This window comes from Chamaea fasciata, unplaced genomic scaffold (assembly GCF_029207755.1).
Source record: "Chamaea fasciata isolate MVZ Bird 193981 ecotype frontalis unplaced genomic scaffold, bChaFas1.0.hap1 SCAF_25, whole genome shotgun sequence".
In the NCBI taxonomy this organism is placed as follows: Eukaryota; Metazoa; Chordata; class Aves; order Passeriformes; family Sylviidae; genus Chamaea; species Chamaea fasciata.
In genome coordinates this window covers 2,302,033-2,326,414 of record NW_027094110.1, presented here as the reverse complement: position 1 = coordinate 2,326,414, position 24,382 = coordinate 2,302,033, and the positions used below count along the sequence as shown (strand labels likewise).

General features: G+C 58.7%; 2 protein-coding genes across 4 annotated transcripts in view; both read right to left on the bottom strand.

The window, feature by feature from the left end:
* PLEKHA6 (pleckstrin homology domain containing A6) overlaps positions 1-12,287 on the bottom strand; it is a 53,072-nt gene extending 40,785 nt beyond the window's left edge. For 2 of the 3 annotated variants that reach the window (XM_066203877.1, XM_066203878.1), the window contains exon 1: positions 8,911-8,986. Coding sequence is in view for 1 of the 3 variants with exons in the window: in XM_066203876.1 (XP_066059973.1) it covers positions 11,372-11,397 (26 nt within the window). In the remaining 2 variants the exon portion in view is untranslated. Of the gene's footprint in view, positions 1-8,910; positions 8,987-11,371; positions 11,430-11,828; positions 11,906-12,210 lie in introns of those variants that run through there. The other variant, XM_066203876.1, reaches the window with a different exon arrangement.
* Positions 12,288-15,979: 3,692 nt separating this feature from the next.
* PPP1R15B (protein phosphatase 1 regulatory subunit 15B) lies at positions 15,980-23,796 on the bottom strand. Its single transcript, XM_066203880.1, is given in 3 exon segments — positions 15,980-19,208; positions 22,306-22,554; positions 22,557-23,796. Coding segments are annotated over 3 exon segments (1,578 nt in total). The 5' UTR covers positions 23,673-23,796; the 3' UTR covers positions 15,980-18,995.
* Between the last annotated feature and the right edge of the window lie 586 nt (positions 23,797-24,382).

Genomic DNA, 24,382 nt, shown 5'->3' with positions numbered 1-24,382 from the left:
ACAAGCGGGGGCGAGGCCGAGGAAACCCCCGGGGCGGTGGCGGAGCTCGGAGCAGCCGGGGCGCGGTGCCAGGCGGGCACGGGGACACCGCGGGGACACCGCGGGGACACCGAGGGGACACCGAGGGGACACCGAGGGGAGGACACCCACTGTCCCGACACCCCCCAGCACCCCGGGGTGTCACACCGGGGGCACGGCCCGCGGCGGGGGAAGCTCTTTAGAAGCGCGGCCCCGCCGCAGGATTGCCGCCTCATTAGAGAGCAATTAGCGGCTAATTAGGGGCCGGCAACGCCTCAAAAGCCCAGCGGGAAATGGGGCTGCTGGGCGGCGGCGGGTGCGCGCGTGCACACATCCCACCCCCAAAATTAAAAAAAAAACACCCAAAAAACCCCTCGGGCGGTCTCTGGAGCAGGGATGGGACACGGCACGGGAGGTCACCCGCCCCGATCCCCGCTGGGCTGGCTCCGTGCCTCAGTTTCCCTGGTTTGGGGCGCGGATCCTGCGCCCCAAAATCACCCGCGGTGGTTCTGCCCCGGCGGGCGGCGCCCCAATCCCAGGGACCCCGTCCCATCGGGATGATCCCATGGGAATTGGGGTCTGTGCTGCCCCACTGCCCCTCCCGGGCCCGCTGTGGGGTCACACCTGGGGCGGGGTGACACTGCCACTCCAGCCGCGCGTTGGGACATCCCGTAGCCCGGGGGCCGCTGGCCGCAGAGGGCAGGTGAACCTCAACCCCGTAAATCACATTCCTGAGGCCTCCTCCTCCTCATCTGGGGTGGGCACAGCCAGAGGACGCCAAGGACACCGGGCAAGGGGACAGCCCGCCGGGAGGGGACCCTCCAAAGGGTCCTGGGCCTCCAAAACCCTCCTGGCGTCACTCCAAACTCTCCTGGACTCCAAACCTCTCCTGGAGGTTCTTCCAAACCCTCTGGGGATCCTTCCAAATGGTTCTGGACCTCCAGACCCTCCTGGGCATCCCTCCAAATCCACTTGGACCTCCAAAACTCTCCTGAGGGTCTCTCCAAACCCTTCTGGACCTTCAAAACCCTCCTGGGAATCCCTCTAAATGATCCTGGACCTCCAAAACCCCTCCAAAATTCTCCTGGGTTCCCTCCACACCCTCTTAGACCTCCAAGACCCTCCTGGGGGTCTCTCCAACCCCTCCTGGACCTCCAAAATCCTCCTGGGGTCCCTCTAAAACCCTCCTGGGGTCTTTCCAAAACCCTCCTGGGGTCCTTCCAAACCCTCCTGGACCTCCAAAATCCTCCTGGGGTCCCTTCAAAACCTTCCAGGGGGTCCCTCCACACCCTCCCGGGGGTCTCCCCAAGGCCTCTGGGACCCCCAAACCGCAGGGCCAAGGTCCCGGCAGTGACAGCTGGCAGGGAGGGGACGGGGACAGGGATGGGGACAGGGACAGGACGCGCTGGTGGCACCTCCGGGCACACGGGGAGGGAGAGGAGGGAGGCAAGGAGAGCTCAGTGCTCCCCCCCGGGAATTCATCACCGCGGCGGCACCGAGCTCCCGAATTCCCTGATCGCCCTGACAGCCGAGCAGCCGCGGCCCCGGGAAAGGTCACCGCGTTTGCACATCCACAAAACTGGCGGTTAGGAACAACGGCGAGGAGGAGGGGGGAGAAAAAAATCCCACGTGGAAAAGAGAGGGAGAAAAAAAAAAAAAATGGAAGAGGGAGAGAAAAAATCTCCAGTGGAAAAGGAGGAGGAAAAGATCCCCCGTGGAAAAGAGGGAGGAAGGAAAAAAATCGTCTATGAAAAGAAAGAGGGGAAAAAAATCCCCCCCTGGAAAAAAAAGGAAAAAAAAAACAAAACCAAATCATGGAAGAGGGAGAGAGAAAAAGAGGGAGAGAGGAAACCCCTCTCTGGAAAAGAGGGAGAAAAAATCCTCCAAAACCCCCCTGGGAGTCTCTCCAGACAGTCCTGGATATCCAAAACCCTCCTGGAGATCTCTCCAAACAGATTTGGACCTCCCAACCCCTCCCGGTGTCCCTCCAAACCCTCCTGGACCTCCAAAACTCTCCTCCAAACGCTCCTGGAACTCCAAAATCCTCTTGGAGGGTCCCTCCAAGCCCCCCTGGACTCCAGGGGGTCTCTCCAAACCCCTCCCGGTGCCCAGCCCGGGCTGTGGGTCCGCGGCTCCTGAGGGGGCAGCGCCGCTGGGATGGGATTTCCCAGGCTGGGATGCAGTTCCGTGGGCACAGCCCTTCCTCACCCTCCCCTGCAGCTCCTCCTCATCCTCCCCCGTCCCCCGGCAGCCCCCCGGGCGTGGGGCAGCCCCCCGGGGCAGCGGGGCCGGGCACGGAACTCCTCCCTCCTCCCTCCTCCTCCTCCTCCTCCGTCCCCGCGGGACCGGCCGGGCAGGGCGGGGAGGCGGCCGGGGCGGCCCGACCGGTCCCGGCTGTTCCTCCGGAGGCCGAGCACGGCACGGCATCCCCCGGGGCTCCGGGACAGCCCCGCGGAGCCACCCGAGCCACCCGGGACTGCTGGGTCATGGTTGTCCCCGGGCCTGTCCCCGTGGATCGCCGGCGGCTCATCTCAGAGATCAGCAGCAACCATGAAGGGTCCTGGACCTCCCAAACCCTCCTGGGGGTCTGTCCAAACCCTCTTCGACCTCCAAAACCTTCCTGGGGGTCCCTCCAAATGATCCTGGACCTCCCAAACCCTCCTGAGGGTCTCTCCAAACCCTCTTCGACCTCCAAAACCTTCCTGGGGGTCCCTCCAAATGATCCTGGACCTCCCAAACCCTCCTGAGGGTCTCTCCAAACCCTCTTCGGCCTCCAAAACCTTCCTGGGGGTCCCTCCAAATGATCCTGGACCTCCCAAACCCTCCTGAGGGTCTCTCCAAACCCTCTTCGGCCTCCAAAACCTTCCTGGGGGTCCCTCCAAATGATCCTGGACCTCCCAAACCCTCCTGAGGGTCTCTCCAAACCCTCTTCGACCTCCAAAACCTTCCTGGGGGTCCCTCCAGACCCTCTTGCATCTCCAACCCCCTCCTAGGGGTCTCTCCAAGCCCTCCTGGATCTCCAAACCCCTCCTGGGGGTCCCTCCAAATGATCCTGAACCTCCAAAACCCTCCTGGTGGTCTCTCCAGACCCTCCTGGTGGTCTCTCCAGACCCTCCTGGTGGTCTCTCCAAACCCTCCTGGTGGTCTCTCCAAACCCTCCTGGGGGTCTCTCCAAACCCTCCCGGTGTTCTCTCCAAAACCCTCCCGGTGTTCTCTCCAGACCCTCCCGGTGTTCTCTCCAGACCCTCCTGGTGTTCTCTCCAGACCCTCCCGGTGTTCTCTCCAAACACTCCTGGTGTTCTCTCCAGACCCTCCTGGTGTTCTCTCCAAACCCTCCCGGTGTTCTCTCCAAACACTCCCGGTGGTCTCTCCAAACCCTCCTGGGGGTCTCTCCAGACCCTCCTGGTGTTCTCTCCAGACCCTCCTGGTGGTCTCTCCAGACCCTCCTGGTGGTCTCTCCAGACCCTCCTGGTGTTCTCTCCAAACCCTCCTGGGGGTCTCTCCAGACCCTCCTGGTGTTCCCTCCGAACCCCTCACAGCTCTGCCCCCACCCCGCCTGTGCATGGAGAGGCATCTCCCACCCCGTCCTAGATGTCACATCCCTGGGTTTTTTATTTCATTTTTCACCTGGCTGCGACAGCCGGGCCCGGGTGTCCCCGCGCCGCCGGAGCCGCGGCCGGCGTTACGTAAGGAGAGCTGGGAGAGGGAAAACGGCGGCTCCGCGTTCCCGGCGGCTGCAGCGGGAGGAGCAGGAGGAGAGGAACAACAGCAGCAGCGGCGGCGGGAATGCGGCAGGAGGATGAGGGATGTCCTCCCTGCCCGATCACCGCCCCACATCCCCCCAGACTCCGGGAGGGCTCCCAGAACAAAGGGATGCTCCGGGAGGCTCCGGAGGGGTTTGGGGGCAGCTGCGCGGCCGCCGCGGGGCCGGGGATGAGCTGCGGGGTGGGACAAAGGCCCCAGGGCGGAGGGGCCGGGGAGGGGGAACGGGGGGACACGACACGGGAATTATGGATACAGGATTGGGAGGGTCACGGACACGGCAGGAGGGGACCACAGGCACGGCACGGGAATTACGGATACAGGGCATGGGAGGATCATGAACAGGGCCCAGGATCACGGCTATGGCGTGAGGGCATCATGGACACGGCCCAGGATCATGGACACGGCCCAGGATCATGGACACGGCGCGGGGATTGCGGATACAGGGCTGGGAGGATCATGGACACATCACAGGGGTTCTGGGCACAGTGTTGGGGGATCGCAGACATGGCCCAGGATCTCGGCCAGGATCCAGGATCACGGCCAGGATCTAGGATCCAGGATCACGGCCCCGGCCCATCCCCGGGGCCCCGGCCCATCCCCGGCCCGCGGGCTGTTCGCTGTTCGGAGCAGGGCGTCTGTCGCCGGGCTGCCAAACACACACACACAAAAGGCGTCTCATTATCCCCTAATTAGTGCCTCGCCAGCTCCTGCAATTAACACCCGTGCAGGCGGCTGTTGTTGAGGTAAACAGAGCGTCTGAAGAGCCCTGGAGAGCCGGGGGGTCCTGGCGGGGTGCGGACCACCCATGGGCCGGGTCCGGAGGGTCCCACTTCACTCCAGAGCTGGGCAGGGAACAGGGACACCTCCCAAAACCCGGCCTCGGACACTGCCAGGGATGCAGGGGCAGCCACAGCTTCTCTGGGAAATCCATTCCAGCGCCTCACAGGGAAGAATTCCATCCGCAAATCCCATCCTGCCCTGCCCTCTGGCAGCGGGAAGCCATTCCCTGTGTCCTGCCCCTGCATCCCTTGTCCCTCTCCAGCTCTCCCGGAGCCCCTGCAGGCGCTGGGAGGGGCTCTGAGCTCTCCCTGGAGCTTTCCCCTCTCGCAGCTTGGCTCCGAGCAGAGATTCTCCAGCTCTGGGAGAACCTCCGTGACCTCTGGACTCGCTCCAGCAGCTCCACTTTCTCCCAAAAAAAGCCGAGCTCATGAGTCAGGAGCGGCCGGGGTTGGACCCGGAGGAGGCCGAGCCTCCCGGTCCTCCCGCATTTCCAGGTGTTTGTTCCCTGGAAACATCAAAGGAAGGGCCCAGGCCTTTAAATGGCCTTTCTCCGGCTGACCCAGAAACGGGGATCAAGAGCTGCCTCATCCCTTAATTGAGAACTTGGTGACTTCGAGTCTTCATTAAAGAGCTTTGGTGAATTCGCAGATTAAGGGCACGAACCGGCCGCTGCCACCGCGCGGCCTCGTTCCCTGCCACCATCCAACCTGAATTCCTGCATGCCGGAGCCACCTCTCCCTGCTCCGGAGCCTTTTCCCTGCTCCAACCTGGCTCTGGAGCTCCTGACAGGTCCTGGAAGGGTTCCCCGTGCTGCTACAGCTGAGTAAAAACCGGAATTAAACCCAAATCCAGGCCGAAAGTCAGCGCTACCCGCACAGAACCTGATCCCGGGGAGGATTTTCCAGTTTGGGATGGTGGAAGGAGCAGGCAGGGATGGAACGGGGGGGGCTCCACACGTGCCCCCTCATTTCCTCCTTCCCTCAATCCCTCCCTCTGCCCGCAGGTTTCCATCTGCCCGCGCCCCGCGCTCCTCGGCGGCGCCAGGAAAATCGGGGATGTTTAGGATCATCAGCTCCCCGAGGGGCAGAGAGGGAAGGACTTTCCCTGGGCGGGCGCAGAGCCGCCAACGCCGGGAAGGAAGGAGGCAGGAGAGGAGGCAGCGCGCTCCTCGAGGCGCTTTTCCTGCCCGCTGCTGCGGATTATCGTGTTTTCCAAGGAAAAACAGCAGTGGGGGATGCTACTACCGAATCCTGGGAGACGCGGAGAGAGAGAGAGAGAGAGAGAGAGAGGAGCAGCAACGGAGCCAGAGCCGCGCGTCCCCTTCCAGCCGAGATTGCGGAGAAATCCCCGGCCCGGCTGATTGCCCGGGGCGCAGATGGAGCAGGGAACAGCCCCCGGCCGCTCCTGCCCTCCTCGGGGGGATTCAAACCCCTCACGGCCCGTCTGGGGTGGGTTTGTGCCCGAGGCCGGGCCTGGTGTGGGCACCGCGACACGGGCACGCGCGCGTGGACACGCTCACACGCTCACCTGTGTCACGGGGACACACAGGGCCACGTGGACACGCTCACACGCTCACCCGTGTCACGGTGACACACAGGGCCACGTGGATACGCTCACACACTCACCCGTGTCACGGGGACACACAGGGCCACGTGGACACGCTCACACACTCACCCATGTCACGGTGACACACAGGGCCACGTGGACACGCTCACACGCTCACCTGTGTCACGGTGACACTCACAGGGCCACGCTGTTGTCCCTTGTCCCCTCCCCACACACACATGGACACGCTCACACACTCACCCGTGTCACGGTGACACACAGGGCCACGTGGACACGCTCACACACTCACCCGTGTCACGGTGACACACACAGGGCCACGTGGACACGCTCACACGCTCACCCTGATGTGGGGACACACACAGGGCCATGTGGGCACACTCACACACTCACCCGTGTCACGGTGACACACACAGGTCACGCTGTTGTCCCTTGTCCCCTCCCCACACACACACATGTGGACACACACACTCACCCGTGTCACGGTGACACACACAGGCCACGCTGTTGTCCCTTGTCCCTTCCCCACGTGCTCAGCGGTGCCCTGGTGGCCCTGACACCTGGCCCCAGGCAGTGTCCCTCCTGTGTCCCTCCTGTGTCCCTCTGTCCCTCAGCCTCCTGGCCGTCCCTCCTCTGCCTCATCCCCGCCAGCCCGGCGGCTGCTCCCGCCTGTTTCTATGGGAACTCGGCAGGAAAACGCGGGTTGCAGCGCCAGCCTTGTCACCGTGTCACCCGCCTCTGCCAGGGCCACCTCTGGGCACCCCCTGTCCCTGTGGGATGTCCCTGTGGGATGTCCCTGTGGGATGTCCCTGGCTGCCAGCAGGGCACTGAACGGGTGGCCCGGTGCAGCAGGATGGGCTGGGGGTCCCCCCCCACACAGACTGTCCGTAAAGGCTGGAATTTTGTGCTTCCCGTGGGATTTTTAGCTCAGGAATTTTTCATTCCTCAGCCACCCCCTCTCTGGGAGTCCTAATTGTGGCTGTGTGTCCCCAAGGTGGGTGACAGGCCCAGGTGTCCCCTCTGCCAGGCCGAGGAGGGAAGGAGCTGCCTCGGGAAGTGTCTCCTGGTGAGGGGAAGGGGACAAGAGGGACGGGGACAGGTCTGAGCGGGGCAGGAGCTCCAGGGCCGGGCAGGAGCTCTCCTTTCCCGTGAGGAAAGGCCAGCGGGACGCCGGGGAGGGATCTGGAGCAGCCACATGAGCACACCCAGCCCGGCGTGTGCAGGGCTGAGCGTCCCGGGGTGGGATCAGTGCCGGGGACACAGAGCGGGAATCATGGAGGGATCCATGGAGGGATCAATGGAGGGATCATGGAGGGATTCACGGAATTCATGGTGGGATTTCTGGAGGGATTCACAATGGGATTCATGGAGGGATCCACGGAGGGATTCATGGAAGGATCATGGAGGGATCATGAAGGGATCCATGGAGGGATTCAGGGAATTCATGGACGGATTTCTGGAGGGATTCATGGAGGGATCACGGTGGGATCCACGGAGGGATTCACAACAGGATTAACGGAGGGATCACAGTGGGATCACGGTGGGATTCACGGCAGGATTCACGGCGGGATCACGGCGGGCTGCAGGCGCTCCCGCAGCCGCGCAGGAGCGGGAGGAAGCCGCGGGGAAAGCAGCGGGGTGCTGCCGATGCCCGGCTGCAGAGCCGCCCGCAGCGCCGCCGGCAGCCGGGAGGGACGGATCCTGCAGCAAACGCCAGCCCGGGCTCCTCCATGCCCGGCCCTCCCCGCAGAGCCCCCGGCGCCCTCCCCGCGCTCGGGGATTAGCGGAGCGGCTCCCGCGGCCATCTGGAGCGGGGCCCCGGCCCCCCCTGCCCCCGGGGCACCGCCGCCGTGTCCCCGCGGGATGGCGGGGCCGGGTGGCCGCGGGTCCCGGCACGGAGCCCCGGGAGGTGGCGGGGTGGCCGGAGCCGCGGTCAGCACCGGGGTGCCCCGGGGGGGGGCAGAGGCCGGTCCGGCCCCTTCCGCCGGGCTTTAATAGACTCGTGGCGTATTAACATCCCCATCATGTGATGAAGCGGAGGCTGTTTCCCCTCCGGGCGGCTCAACAAAGCTGCGATTGAGGGCTCGGGGCAGCGGCCGAGGCTCGAGCGGCTCCGGCAGCGCCAGACACCCCCCGGTGCAGGGGGAGCTGCCCTTCCTCCCGGCCCGGGAGGAGGAGGAGGAGGAGGAGGAGGAGGAGGGTGGCTCTCCGCTCGCGGCAGGCAGCGAAACGAGCCGCGGAGCCAAGGGAAGGTCTCGGCTTCCCTGGGAAGCGCCAGACGACATCTCCCAGCCCCATCCATCACATCCCGTCCCCAGCAACACGCGGCGCTGGGGGAGGGGGGGTCCGGCCCTTCCGAGCCCCCCCCTCCCCCCTTTCACCAGGATGGGGTTTGGGGGTGCTCAGACAGCGAATAGCGGGGCTCCCCCAAATCCCGGAGCCGGGGCCAAGCCCGGGGGGTCCGAACCCGGGGGGTGGCAGCCCGCAGCGTTTGGGGTTCTGGGGACACAAACCCATAAACGCACGGCGGGGACAGCTCGGGGGGGGCTCCGCTCGTCACCCAAAGCTCGGCGCGAGGGGCCGGGGGGTGCGGGGGCAGCCGGGGGGCGCCGGCCCCCACAGCGCTGCCCATGGGGCCGGAGCGCAGCTCCCCACCAGTCCCCTCTTCCCTAAAATATCCCCCCAGCACCACGGGGGGATGCGCTGCCGCGAGGAGGAGGAGGAGGAGGAGGAAGAGCGGAGGAGGAGGAGGAGGAGGAAGGGAGCCGAGCCGGAGGCACTCACCGTGCGGGGCGGGCAGCGGCCGGTGCCCCCCTGGCTGCCTACGGGCTCAGCATCTTCCCGGCCGTCCCCATCCCCATCCCCAGCCCGAGCGGAGCCGGAGCGGGAGCCGGAGCCGCAGCCGGAGCTGGGCATGCTCGGGGGCCACCGAGCGGCACGTGACGCCGGGCTGGCACCCGGCGGGGCGGGGGGGCCGCGCCGCCCCCACCGCCCCCCAACCTCCGTAGCCCCCCGGGGGGACCGCCCCGACCCCCCCCGGGCCGCCCCGAGGGGACCCCAGAGCCTGCCGGGGGGATGGAGAGCGCTGCCCGACCGCCCTCCCCCCCGCATCCCGCGGGGACCCGCACCCCAAAACCTGCGGGATTCCAGCGGCGGGGACGGAACTTCCCGGAGCGAGGGACAGAAGGGACCCCTCTCCCTGTCCCCCATGCCAACATCCCGAATCCTGCTGCCCAGCCTTGGATAACGATCCCCAGGCACCCCAGCGCTGGGATGGGGGACAGGGACATCCCCCCCTGGGTCTGGGGACAGCCAGGACATCCCTGTGCGTCCCTCGGGATCTGCACCCCCCACACCCCTCGGGATCTGCCCCCCCTTTGGTGCCAGCCGGGTGTGGAACCCCCTGGGGTGGGGCTGGCCCTGCACCCCGCGGCTCTGCACCCCCAGGGCGGCTCCGGTGGGGCTGGCAGGACCCTCGGGGGGTGGCTCAGGGCCCCCAGCCCGGCCCGGTGGCTCCCGGAGCTGGGCAGGGCGACACTGCAGATCTCAGCCCCACAGCGATGGCGCCGTGCCCCGAGCCATGGCGCTGCCCTCAGCCTGCCCGTCACAGCTGCCAGGCCCCTGGTGACACCCTGGTGGCACCCTGGTGACACCTGCCTGCGCCCAGCTCGGGCTCAGACCCCGCGGGGACATTCCCTGCTGGGCCCGGGGACAGCCGGGAAGGGAAAACCAGCCCTTGATCCCATAATCTTCCCATTATCCACGGGGCATTAGGGGCTTTCACTGCCTCCTGTGTCCCCACAGCGCGGGGGGACACCCTCCCTCCCTGCCAGCCCACAGCAGCGCCCCGACATCGCAGTTGTCCCCTCCCCGAGGCCACTGTCCCCAGCTCTGCAGGCAGAGGGGATCCACAGGGGCTGCTCCGCCTCCTCCTGCTTCCCAGGAGCCCCCCAAAAGATCGCAGGGCTGGGGGCATCCCCCGGAGCTTCCCTTCCCCACAGCCGGGCCCGGTGCCACCCCTGGGGGACAACGGCCACCCCTCGGTCCCCTGGGCCCCAGGTGGGGCTGGCAGGGCCCTTCCCCAGCCCCGGCCTGGTGGCCACCACCTTCCAACCCCACTCCTGCTCCGCTGGGACATTCCCGGGCCCTGGGACACACAGGGAAGGTGGTCCCTGAGGTCACAGCTCCAACCCTGCCAGGAAGCTCCCGAAGCAGCCCCAGCCCCATTCCCTGCTCTGCTGTGACATTCCCGGGTCCTGGGACACGTGGAGAAGGTGGTTCCTGCTCCAGAGAAGGCGCAACAGAATTCCACAATTCCCTGAGCTCCAATCCCTGTCCCTGCTCCGCTGTGACATTCCCAGGCCCTGGGGCACACAAGGAATGTCGTCCCTGCTCCAGAGGAGGCACAATAAAATTCCACAACTCCCTGAACTCCAATCCCTGTCCGCTGTGACATTCCCGGGTCCCGGGACACTCGGAGAAGGTGATTCCTGAGGTCACAACTCCGGGAGGCTCCCGGAGCAGCCCCGGCCCCACTCGCGGGCCCGTCGGGGGCAGCCTCAAGGACATCCCGTCTGGGCTGCCCAGATTAGAGCGGCCGCTCCCGGCCCTTTGCTCCAACCCGCCGAGGATCTTTGCTCTCTCTCTCTCTCTGTGCCGGGTTTTTATTGCTGTCTGCGCTCACGGGGAAAGCTCCGGGTGCAGCCAGATAGGAAGGGGCTCAAAGATCCCGTCTGGAGCAGCCTGACCCGGCAGCAGCCGGAGCCCCGCGCCAGGCGAGGCGCAGCCTGCAGCTCTCGGCCCGTCTAGACGCCGACATCGCCTCGCCACGGCCCCAATGCCAGCACCGGAGGCAAAGGAAGGGGCGGCAGGGAACGGGGAACAAGCCGGTGGGATGAACCGGGAGCAGCGCCTGGGGCTGGAGCCCAACCGAGCCGCGCTCCTGCTGCCTCAGCCCGGCTCCGTGCCCCCCAGGGACCCTCCCCCGCGCCACCGAGCTCCTTCCCACAACATCCCAGAGCTCCAGGAGTTCCCCGCTGGGCTCCGGGGGATGTGTTCCCCGCGGGGTGACGCGGGGCAGAGGGTGGCAGGCTCGCCCACCCCGGCCCGGAGCTCCTCCCAGGTGAATTTTTTGCATCTGCAGCAGCTGCAGGTGCAGAGCCCAGAGCTGGGGCCGCTCCTCCCCGCTCCCCGCGGAGCTGCAGCATCCCGGGATGCAAAAACTTCTGCCCCTTTCCCCACTTACTTGATGAAGTAGAGGCCCCCGTGCATCGTGGTGTCCACCTCCCAGCCTCGGGGCAGCCCTGCGGGGACAGGCCAGCGGCGGGGTCACCCTCCCTGTCCCCTCCCGGTGTCACCCCCCCCCCCGCGGAGAAGGGCAGGATGGGGCAGGCAGGGATTGAGGGGCGATGGCGACACTCTTCGCCATCCCCCACCGCGCAAGAATCGCGTTTTTTCGGAGAAGTTTGAGGCCCCTCCTTCCTCAGAGACCACAAGAGGGAAGGGAAATCCCGCCGGGAATCTCTCTCCAGCTGGAAAACCCGCACTGGGGAGGGAGAGGCGGCATCACCTCGTCCGACCCCCCCCAGCCCTCCCCAGCTGCAGACTGGCTCCGTTTTTTGGGGGGGGGGAGGGGGGGGGGCTCTCCTTTGCATTCCCGGAGGATTTCACTCCGAATTTCCCGACGGCGGCCCGGGGCTCACCTGCACAGGAGAAGTGCCCGCTCTGGATGGAGTAGCCCGTGCCCGGGTGCACCCAGCTGGTGGATTTGGTGTCGTCGCTGTCAGGGACAAGGACAGAGGGGCTGTCAGCACCCCCGGGCGGGGGGCGGGAGGCTCAGAAACACCTTTTCCCATCTCTTGGCACCGCGGGGAACTTCTCCAGCCTAACGAGTGGATTTTAGGGAAGAGGGCAACCGCGGCAGCACTGTCCCCAAGAAGGGAGGAACATGAGGACAGGGGAGGTGTCCCTGCCGTGGGACAGCAGCAGGGAGCTGGTTTTGCACCCCAAACCGAGCCCCCCCAGGCTCCCAGCCTTGGCTGACCCCCCCTCCCCACCCCGCAGCGGCTCGGGGCAGCACCGTACTCGATGAAGAAGATCCTGCCGTCCCCGCACACGCCGTAGGTCCAGCGGCCCGGCAGGTCCAGCCAGTCGATGTCATCCCCCATGGGGGGCCCGGAGCAGCCCCCCGCGCTGCCGGCCAGGACAACACCCGCCTGGGGAAGCGCTCTCCTCTGTCCCTCTCTCCGCCTTTCCAGCCCGGCTCTGCTCGCTGCGAGTAACTCGGGAGGGAGGGAAAAAAGGAAAAAAAAAAAAAAAAATTTCCCCGACCAAACCCGTGGAGTTTAACCCCCTCGCAGCCGCGGGTGCGGAGGGCACCCTCCCAGCCCTCCCCGTGACTCTCCAGGGCCAGTCACTGCTTCCTCCTCGCTGTAATTACCGTCAATTAACTCGAGGTGAGTAATTACGGAGTCGTTACTTCCCTCTCCCGGTTCGTTTGGAACAATGTGGGATTCCTGTGGCCCGTCTGATGTCGCGGCCAAGCCGTATGTAGGGCACCTCGATAATGATCTGCGGCGCTCCTGGGGCTGCCCACCGGGGCTTTTCTCTCGCAGCCCTCAATTAAATGTCTTCCAAGGCCAAAGGTGGGGTCTGGGAGGCACCGGGGCCGCCCATTGAAGGAGCCAAATTCACCTTCCTTGTCTCAGCGGCGCCTTCGCCAAGCTGCTCGTGGCACCGGCGGGGAGATGTTGGCTCGGGAGAGGTGGAAAAAGAAAGGAAAAAAGAAAAAAGAAAAACTCCTGGTTCTCACAGCAGGGATTTGAGGATTATTAAGGTTTGGATGAGACTTCCAAGATTCGAGCTGAACGTTGCAGCGAGCGCCACCAGGGCCACTGAGGCGTTTTCAGGGGTTTTTTTTTCCTGCTCGGTCCCCACATCAGAGCAGTTCCCCGGCGGGATTTGGGGAAACCAGTTCCCCCGAAAGCTTTTTCCCGGAGTTCTTTGAAGCGCGGGATGAGAAAAACACGTCTGGTTGGTGCCTTTGGGAGAGCAGCCCGTGGCACCCCGGCGCTGCCACCGTCCCGGGCAGTTTCACCTGGAAAAGCTCCATTCCCTGGGCATTTTTCCCCTGGAAAAACTCAATTTCCTGGGCATTTTTCCCCTGGAAAAACTCAATTTCCTGGGCATTGTTTCACCTGGAAAAGCCCCATTCCCTGGGAATTGTTTCTCCAGGAAAAGCCCCATTCCCTGGGCATTGTTTTCCTTGGAAAAGCCCCATTCCCTGGGAATTGTTTCACCAGGAAAAGCTCCATCCCGTGGAACCCGGGAATACCAGCGGGGCTTTTTGTTTCCATGGAATCCCAGACTGGTTTGGGTTGGGAGACACCATCCAATGCCACGGGCAGGGACGTTTTCCACATCCCAGATTAATCCGAGTCCCATCCAAACTGGCCTGGGACACGTCCAGGGATGTCCATCCGGTGTTATCCACAGGGATCCATCCCCCTGGGTGGCTCTGCCGTGATTCCCAACGCGAATCCCAAACTCCCGCCCTCCCCATCCATCCCTGACTCTGCCCCAAATTCCTCATTTTTCCCCCCAAAGAAGGAGCGGGACGGAGAAGCGGAGGGATGCGGGATCGAGGGAAATAGATCGGGAGCTCAGTTCAGGGTTGTGGTGACGCCCGGGATGCCCGAATTCCATCCCCTCTCCAAGACAGGCGGATTCGCTGCCCTTTTCCCAAAAAAAGTGATCCTTGGGGATACCAGGAAGAGGAAGGGGGCAGTGGGAAGAGAGGGAATGTCCTGCAGGAAGATCCACGGCCATGGACGCCTGTTTGGGGAGGAGGATTTCGCTCCCAACAGGAGGATCCTTTCCTTTCCTTTCCTTTCCTTTCCTTTCCTTTCCTTTCCTTTCCTTTCCTTTCCTTTCCTTTCCTTTCCTTTCCTTTCCTTTCCTTTCCTTTCCTTTCCTTTCCTTTCCTTTCCTTTCCTTTCCTTTCCTTTCCTTTTTCCTTTTTCCTTTTTCCTTTTTCCTTTTTCCTTTCCTTTTTCCTTTCCTTTTCTCCATCCCCACCATCCCAAATCCCGCCGGGGCCCGGGAGGAGAAGGGACTCGCGGTGAGGTGACAGCGCTGTCACGGGGCAGGGAGGACACCCAGCCCGCGGTGACCCTGCCGAGGGACACAAATCCCGGCTGGGGACATTTCCTGCCGGATCCCGGGGCTCAGGCAGCAGGAATGTCACCGGACCGGGCGGTTGTCGCTCCCGCCCTGGATTTTCTCGTCCCAAAGCTCCTCCGGAGGGCGGGGGAGGAGGTGACACCTCGGGGACAACCCCAGCGCGGGGGGGGGAGGTGGCCTCGGCGGCGGCGCGTCCCGAACGGTTCTGGCACCACCTCCTGGACAAAACATTCCCGGGAAAAAAAAAAAAAAATCCCGAAAAACAAACCGGGAATGCGGCTGAGAGCGAGGGAGGGGCTGCTGCCACTGTCCCCAAATGTCCCCTCCCGGACCGGACCCCTGGAACGGGACTGGGAGGATTTGGGGATCGCCCTGGGGGAGGGAAGGGACAATTCCCGCTGGCCCGGGGGATCCGAGCTGGCCTTGGGCACTTCCCGGGACGGGGCAGCCGCCGATTGTCCGGGAATTCTGTGCCAGGGTGTCCTCAGGTGTCCCTGTCACTGCAGGTGTGTCCCCGTCACTCCCGGTGTGTCCCTGTCACTCCAGGTGTGTCCCCGTCACTCCAGGTGTGTCCATCACACCCCAGGTGTGTCCCTGGCACACTCCAGGTGTGTCCCCATCACTCCAGGTGTGTCCCCGTCCCTCCAGCTGTGTCCTCGTCTCACTCCAGGTGTGTCCCCGTCCCTCCAGGTGTGTCCCTGTCTCTCCTCCCTCCTGTCCCTCCCCTGCTCCAGGATCCCAGGTGGATCCCAGGTGGATCCCAGGCCCAATCCCGGGGGCTGGTTCCCTCCTGGCATTCCCAGCTGGAGCAGACACCAGGAATAACTCCAGGTGAACGGGAGCTGCTGAGGAAAATCGGGAATCGCTTCCGGTCGTAAATTCCCGGGGATTGGTGGATTTGGTGCCAGGGAATGCTGCTGGTGCTGACCCCTGGATCATTCCCGGTGGGAATCCCAGGCCTGGACACGCAGGGAGCAGATACTGATCAACCTCTGATCGCCCATCCCAGAATATCCACCCGGGAATTCCATCGATTCCACTGGAAAAGCCCCATTCCCTGCGAATTGTTTCCTTTGGAAAAGCCCTGTTCCCTGGGAATCGTTTCCCCAGGAAAAGCCCCATTCCCTGGGAATCGTTTCCTTTGGAAAAGCCCCGTTCCCTGGGAATCGTTTCCTTTGGAAAAGCCCCGTTCCCTGGGAATCGTTTCCTTTGGAAAAGCCCCATTCCCTGGGAATCGTTTCCCCAGGAAAAGCCCCATTCCCTGGGAATCGTTTCCCCAGGAAAAGCCCCATTCCCTGGGAATCGTTTCCCCAGGAAAAGCCCCATTCCCTGGGAATCGTTTCCCCAGGAAAAGCCCCATTCCCTGGGAATCGTTTCCCCAGGAAAAGCCCCATTCCCTGGGAATCGTTTCCCCAGGAAAAGCCCCATTCCCTGGGAATCGTTTCCCCAGGAAAAGCCCCATTCCCTGGGAATTGTTTCTCAGGAAAAGCCCCATTCCCTGGGAATTGTTTCCCCAGGAAAAGCCCCATTCCCTGGGAATCGTTTCCTTTGGAAAAGCCCCATTCCCTGGGAATTGTTTCCTTTGGAAAAGCCCTGTTCCCTGGGATTCGTTTCCCCAGGAAAAGCCCCGTTCCTTGGATTTTGCAGCCATTTTTCCCAAAAATCCCCCGAATTCTTATCTTGCAAATCTTTTATTACCACAGATTAGTCCCCGAGAGTTCCGTATGTACAGAAATAGAATTTTTTTTGTTTGTTTGTTTTCAGGTAGAAAAAACCCCCCAACCAAGAGGCCACAAATCAAAGAAAGAAAAAACAAACCCCACAGAAAACAACCCCACGGAAAGCCAAATCCGAACTTCCTCCCGCCCGGAAAACGATACAAAAATAAAAATCTGAGGAGCGCAGTCTCGATTTAAATCCCGAGTTTTTGAAAGGAAAATTTAAGAGGGGGAGGGGGGGGGAAAAAGGGAATGTTCAAGGATGGGTTTCCTGTTAATTCCATTTTTTTTTTTTAAGGAAAACCTGGAAAAAAATAAGAAAAAAAAAAGGAGGTTGGAGAAGGAAAAAAGCTCACCCAAGCAATGGGAATGTTGATAAAAATCTCGTTTTTTATTTTTTATTTTTGAGGTTTTAACCCTTTGGAAGCAGCTGTTCTTTATTTAAATCCCTTTTTTTTTTCCCTCCCCAAGGTTTTCTCCCCAGCACCAAGAAATCCGAGTTGTCCGTGAAGAACTGAAGCACCACATTCCCAAAAAAAAAAATTAAAAAAAATCCCAGGGATTGGGAGATCCATGGGGAAAAGCAGCTGGGAGAAAAATCCTCAAAATAGCCTCAAAAACGAAAAAATTCCAAGCGGATTTGAGGGTTTGATGTAAATTTATCCTTTTTTTTTAAAGGAAAAAATTCGATTTTTTTTGGATGGAAAACAGCTGGAATTTGAATTATCACAATTTTAATTAATCCTTGAAATTCTTCTAATTGCATCACAAAAAAAAAGGGGATTTTTAAACTCAAAGCAGCCGCTTCCTGCATAAATATCCTTTATTTTTAAGGATAAATCCCCCCCCAAAAAAAAAATCTGGGATTTTTCAAGGCAGGAAGAAATAATTTTCGTCCAAATTAAAAAAGCTGAAGGGATTCAAGGTAAGTTTAAAGCACTTTTAGGTTTTATCTTCTGCAAAATGGAAATTCTTCCGGCCAGCTGAACAAATCATGGATTTATTGACTCCACTTTGTGCAAATATTTGGAAGGTTTTTTTTCCACTGTTTTTTCATTCCCTGCTTGGAAAATTCCAGCTCCAACCCCCTTTTTGTTTTCCCTCCCCCTCAATGGTTTTGATTAAAATAATTTAATATTTTTAATTAAGAATATAAATAAAAGAGTTTTGTTCTCTCAGTGAAATGGTTTTTTTTTGGTGCAGGCACACACAGAGTTAATACTGATTTTTTGGGGGGAGGGAAAGAAAATGGAATTTTTTTGCCTTTAGATTTCTTTAAATCCAAGGAAATTATCCAGGCAAGTAGATTGGATATAAAAAATTCCCATTTTTATAATAAAAATTCCAATTTTTATAGTAAATTTCCCAATTTTTATAACAAATTTTCCAATTTTTATCACAAAATTCCCAATTTTTATCACAAAAATTCCAATTTTTATCAATAAAAATTCACTTCAATCCCTCTCTCCCCCCAAAGCAGAGATTATTTCAATAATTAAGGAATTTTCCTCCCTGAATTCAAGCATCATCCACAGCCTCATTAAGTTTTAATTATTAATTGGGATGAGGAATTTCCTTGGCCTTAAAAAAAAAAAAAAAAAAGCCCAAGGAATTTGTTTTGGAATAATCCTGGAAAAGGGAATTATTGAAATTAATCAAACCAAAGCTTGGCTGGAATATTTAAATTATTATTCCACAAAAAGAAAAAAAATAAAGTGGGAAAATCCCTTAAAGGAAAGGATTTTTTTTTTTTAAATGAGGGAATATTTCAACTCAAAAATTGGATTATTCCAAGAAAAAAAACCCCCAAAAAAGTGGGAAAAATCCCTTTAAAGGAAATGATTTTTTTTTTTGTTTTTAATGAGGCTTTTGGAGAGGCTGGAAAAGACGGAGAAAGACACACACAAAAAAATAATAAAACTAAACACAACCCAACAAAGCTGCAGATCCCTCAGGGGATTTCAAATCCAAACTGCAATTCCAGGGAATGAACCCCATAAATATTTCCTTCAAAATAGGTTTTGCTTTCTTTTTTCTTTTCCAAAGTGCAAAAAATCCAAAGGAACAGTCCCCGCTTCCCAAGGTGTGGCAGGAAAAAAAGGAATTTTTGGGGGGGAACGGATTGAACCCCAGCCTGGCTGGCGTCAAGTGCTAATTAACAGGAATGCAATTAGAGCACCCTCACAGGGATTTAACTGGGATATCAAAATGGGAATTGGTTCAACACCAAACTGGGGAAAAAACCCCCAAAAAAAAGGAAAAAAGGAGGGGAAAATTCCCATTTTTTTCTCCCCATTTCAGCACATGCAGCTGCCACCTCTGGGTGCGATTTCCATTAATTTAAGTCTGGAAGGTTCTAGAATTCGAGCACCCTCACAGGGATTTAACTGGGATATCAAAATGGGAATTGGTTCAACACCAAACTGGGGAAAAAAACCCAAAAAAAAAGGAAAAAAGGGGTGAAAATTCCCATTTTTTTCTCCCCATTTCAGCACATGCAGCTGCCACCTCTGGGTGCGATTTCCATTAATTTAAGTCTGGAAGGTTCTAGAATTCGAGCACCCTCACAGGGATTTAACTGGGATATCAAAATGGGAATTGGTTCAACACCAAACTGGGAAAAAAACCCCAAAAAAAAAGGAAAAAAGGAGGGGAAAATTCCCATTTTTTTCTCCCCATTTCAGCACATGCAGCTGCCACCTCTGGGTGCGATTTCCATTAATTTAAGGGGGGGGGGGTGTCAGGTAAATCCCAGGAATCTGGAAGGTTCTAGAATTCGAGCACCCTCACAGGGATTTAACTGGGATATCAAAATGGGAATTGGTTCAATACCAGACCAAAAAAAAAAAGGAAAAAAGGGGTGAAAATTCCCATTTTTTTCTCCCCATTTCAGCACATGCAGCTGCCACCTCTGGGTGCGATTTCCATTAATTTAAGGGGGGGGGGTGTCAGGTAAATCCCAGGAAGGTTCTAGAAGGGCTCAGTCCTCTGGGAGTGGGATCCCTGGAGCCTCTGGAACACCCTGAGCCTGTGCTCTGTGCTCAGGCAGAAGCCAATGGCCTCCTCAGTCTCCTGGATGCGTTTTTGGAACCTGCAGCCGTCCCGGGCCAGCTCCTCCCAGGGTCCCCTCCTGTCCTCCTCGCTGCTGATGTAGTACTCGGTCACCTTCTCCAGGAATGTCACCTGGGGGAAAACACAGGTTTTACGGCAAAGAAGTCTCAGCAAATGGGAAGTTTGAGTTGTTTTCTGGGGGTTTTTTTTGAAGCAGAAGGTGGTAAAGAGCTGCTTAGGTAAGAGCGGGTCACTTTTTCAAGGAATGCCACGCGGAAAAAACGACATTTTAAATCAGGAGTTCTCGGGAAACTGAAGTTTAGGTTGTTTTCTTTTTGGTTTCTAAGCAGAAGTTGGTAAATAATGGCTTAGGTAACACTCCGTCACCTTCTCTAGGAACGGCACTTGGAAAAAAGAAGGATTTCAATCAGGAATTCTCAGCAAATGGAAGTTTAGATCGTTTTGGTTTGTAAGTGGAAGTCGGTAACTAATTGCTTAGGTAACACTTGGTCATTTCTGAATCCCACCACATGCTCCCTAATCCTGCCCAAAATGTTTCAGCTTTCAACCCACCCCGTGCTGATTTCCACGACCCAAACTACTCCCGAGTTACTCCCGAGTTACTCCAGGCTGCCCTGGAGGGCTCTGTGAGCTCATTCCCGGGGTTGTGACTGTGCCAGGACACTCCAGGCTGGGAATGTGCTCTGGGATTGCTCGGGGTTACGTAATAAACCCCCCCCAAAAAAAAACCAACCCCAAAAAGCAAAAAGGATTTGTTGAGTCAAGAGCCCCGTGAGTCACCACGGGGACAGATGAGGAAGGAACACTCATCCCTGCGTGACCACAACAAAACCTCCCGCAATTCCAGGGGGTGGAGTTCATTAGAAAAAACCTAAAAATATTCACACCAAAACCGTCACAATCTTCCCTGGAATTCCAGGGGAGTGGAGTTTACATTAGGAAATTAAAGATATTCACACCAAAAGTGTCCCAATCCCTGCTGGAATTCCAGGGGCTGGAGTTCACATCAGGAAATTCAAAATACAAGCCAAACCCGTCACTCTGAACTTCTCTGAAGGGCTATTTTCGGGAAGTGAAGGCATTTCCAGGCCCGGGATCAGCACCTGGCAGTGCTCAGACCAAGATTACAGCCAGGATTTATGTCCGAGTCAAGCCCGGCCTGTTGGAGGCTCCTGCTGGGCGGTTTGTGCCTGCGCTCTCAGCTGGACAAAGGCACAAACTGAACGGTCAGCACCTCCAAAATCAGGACTGACTCCTCCACACAGACACCGGCATTCCAGAGGAAAAAAAAACATGGAAATGTACAAAAAAAAAAAAAAAAAAAACCACTCCAAAAAAATTTCCAAGGGTCGATCAGCACAATGAGGAGGGGGGTCTGCGTTACAGGCAGCTTCCAGCCTCGCCAGAAAACGGGAAAACACGGAATTCCAGAGGGGAATTCCATCAGGGACACCTCCCACCAGGCCAGGTCGCTCCAAAGTTGTTCCCAAGGGTGGGATGAAGAGGTGACTCCGGGAATCACCAGCAGCTGAGCAGCAGCAGGACTTCCCTGATCCCAGGAATCCCCTGATCCCAGGAATCCCCTGATCCCAGGAATCCGTGGGAGCAGAGGCAGCAGGTGCCACGTGCCCTCCCAGCTGAGCCTAAAGTACAACCAACACTCCCAGCTTCTATTTTTATGGCTTTAGAAGCAGAAATATCACAGAATTCCAGTAAGGAATGGCTTGGAGCTGGCTGAATGATCCCAAGAATTCCTGGGAACACCTGAGGATGTGATCCCAAGAATCTGTGGGATTTCCATGCCTTGAGGAGCAGAAATATTGCAAATTCCAACGAGGAATGGCTTTGAGCTGGTTAAATAATCCCAAGAATTCCTGGGAACACCTGAGGATGTGATCCCAAGGATGCGCGGGAGCGCAACCAACACTCCCCGCTTTTATTTTCACGGCTCCAGGAGCAGAATTATCGCAGCATTCCACTGAGGAATGGCTGTGAGGCGGGTTGAATGATCCCAAAACTTCCCGGGAATCCTCAGGCTGTGCAGAAGGCGTTTGAGGAGCTGTTACATCAGCCCCGGCCCACCTTGCAGCCTTTTTACATCAGTCGGGGCCACAGCTCCCGGGGCTGTGACATCATTTGGGGTATTGCAGCCGCCTCAGCCCTTCTTTCAGCATCACCCCAAAAATCCCTGCTGGAATGGCAGCGCCGGGATTCCTCGAAATCAATTATTCATGGAAATTAAAGGAGAAAAGAAATAGATCTGCTGTAAAAAAAAAAAAAAATAAATAATAAAAAATTATGAATATTTTCCATTGGTGGGACTCGTTCCACCACTGGATTGCTCAGGGCTTTGGAACGCGAGTCATCGCTCACCCAGATGTTTGAGGTGTCCACCGTCAGGATCTGCAGCACCACAAAAATTAGGATAAATTCCTGTTGATCTCCATCCTAGCACTACCATTATTATTATTAATGCCCAAATTCCGCAAAAAAATATTCAATTAATCTGCCTGTTTGGGCTTAAAAGTCCAGTTTTTGATGACATCTCTTCTATAAATAAGTATTAGATAAATAAATAAATATTCTATGAATAAGGATTCTATAAATAAGGATTCCGTAAATATATATACACATTCTATAAATAACAATATATATATAAGTATATATATGATGTAAAGACTGTATTTATCAATATAATGTATTTAATATATTAATAATTAATTATTATTATAATAATTTATTAAATGATACCTAATAACGTTTAATAATATTTTAGAAATGGGAATATTGGGATCATTTACATGGGAATCTCAGTTTACTCCGGAACACTCAGCAAGCCAAGTTTTTTTGGGGGGGGGTTATATTAAAAAAAAAAAAAAATTCCTAAAAATTCTTTCGGTTTCGGGCCCTAAGCAACTTCCTTTGACCTGGAAGTAAACGGGAAACTTTCGGAGTTTCTCAAGACAAGAATGCGCACCGCAGGCCCGGAGTCTGGAAAGCACGGAACAGAAAGGAGGACCCAGAACAGAAAGCCAACTTTCGGGGAGCGATAACAGAAGAAATTCCCTGCCCGGCGATGTCAGGATTTCCCATCACGTGGCGAGGATGAGGCGCAGCATTCCAGGGGAATTCTCGAACGCTGACCTCACTCCACCTGGCCTTTTTAAAACTTATTATTATTATGATTTCTGAATAAACCCCCTTTTACCTTTTTCCGCTTGGAACCGGCGGGTTTCTCCCCGCGCTGGCCCAAGTCAGGGCTGTGTTTTTCCAGCCGTGCCCTGGCCGCGGTGAAACGCTCCGAGGTGCCGGGGCTCGGCCTCTCCTCCCCCGGCAAAGGCGGCGTCCCTCTCCTCTGGGCCGGCTGAAAAGGTGCCGTGAAATTCAAAGGGTTGTAGGGATCGTCCGAGCTACAGAACGAGTTCCAAAGTTTCAAGTTTTCCGCTTCGTCCGCGCTGTCGCAGTCCACTCGTCCTCCTCGGAGCTGGGAGAGGCCTCGGAGGATTCTGCCCACGAGTCTTCCTCCTCCTCCTCCTCTTCTTCCAAGTCCGACATTCCCTTTCCCGGCTCGCTGGAAGACGTCTGGATGGTGGCCGTGAAGTTCTGAGGGTTGTAGGGATCCAAGCTGTAGAAGGAATTCCACAGGTGAAGCCTCTCGCCGTCCTGGCTGCCGCCGTCCGAGTCCGAGGGCAGCTCTTCGCTGTCGAACCCGTCATCATCTTCATCATCATCATCGCCACCATCATCATCCCAGTCTTCCTCACCCTCGCTCTCCTCCCCGCTGGATGCTCCGCCGATGATATAATCGATTAATTTATTCGCGCAGGCAGGCCGGGCGGAGACGGACAAGTTTTGCTCCGTTTCAGAGTCCTCACCTTCCTCTCCGGCCGAGCTTTCCCTTCGCCCGTCCGGCTCCTCGGGGACACCTCCGGGCTGTGTCCCCGCGCCCTGGGGCCGCTCCGAATGCCCGCCGTCACCGCGCTGCTCCCCGCTTTCCCGGCGGATCCCCCCGTGCTGCTGCTGCTCCTCCTCCAGGCTGTGGTAGCCGTGGTCGGGCTCGGGCACGGGCAGGTGCCAGCGCTGGAGGAACGCCAGGCGTTTGCTGCGCAGGAACTCAACCTCGGGCAAGCCCTCGGCTCGCAGCGGTTGAGGCAGGTGGTTCTTACCCTGCTCCGCGCCCAGCACGGACCAGTCCATGGCAAGAGCGCCCAGGCTGCTCCGCACCAGCCCGGCTCCCCACAGCCCCGCCGGGGGCTCGGGGCCGCGTTCCGGGGGTTTCTCCTCGGCCCAGCCCAGCGAGGCGTCCGCCGCGGGCAGCAGCACCAGCGGCGGCGGCGCCTTGGCGGGGCACAGCGCGGAGCTCAGCGCGGCGCCGGGCAGCAGCCGCTGCAGGAGGGCGGGCAGCGGGGACAGCAGCTGCGACACCGCGCGCAGCCAAGAGAAGGGCGGGCTGGCCTGGGACGAGCCGCCGGCGGGGGCCGCGCTGGGCGCCGCCAGCTTCGGCCAGGCCCCGGCCAGGCCCAGTCGGGCCCATCCCAAGCCGGGGCCGGCGCGTTCGCGACCGCCGTGCTCCATGAGGCCGTTCAGCGTTGCCAGCGGTGCGGAGGGGCGTGCGGAGCGGCGCTCCGTGGCGGGGCGGTGTGTCTGAAGGCTCGGGGGACGGCGGGCAGCTCCGGCTCGGCTCTCGACTCCATCCTGAGGCAGCTCCAGCACAAAATGGCGGCGCCGCCGCCTCGGCGCTTCCCGTCCTTAGAGGGAGGGGCGGGGCGGTGCCCTCATCGCCACGCCCACTTTACATCACCGCCTCTCATTGGGCGGTGTCGGCGAGGTCGCGCCCACTCCCCCTGTGGCCACGCCCCGCGGGTATTGCATCAGCCGGCGCGCGGCGCGCGGCAGCGCCCCCTGGCGGCGCGGCGGAGTCGGGGGGGGACACCCCGAACCCACCCGGGGTTGGTCACGGGACACCTTGGGGACACCTTGGGGACACCCTGGGGACGCTCTGGGGTCACTTTGTCAGCCCCAGGGACAGCGGTGGGCGAGGGGCGCATTGCGAGACGGGCTGGAGGATCCTGGGAGTTGAGGGAGGCACACCCCAGACCCCCAGAGCGGGCAGATGTGTGCCCAGATGTGTGCCCAGATGTGGCAGATGTGCCACCCCGCGCCTTTCATCCCCTTTCCCGATCCCATTCCCGTGTTCCCGGCAGGAGGGTCCCGACACCGGAGGAGTCCCAAGGCAGGCAATTCCCAACTCCCCCCCAGCCCCGAGAAGCCAGGCCGCCCCCACA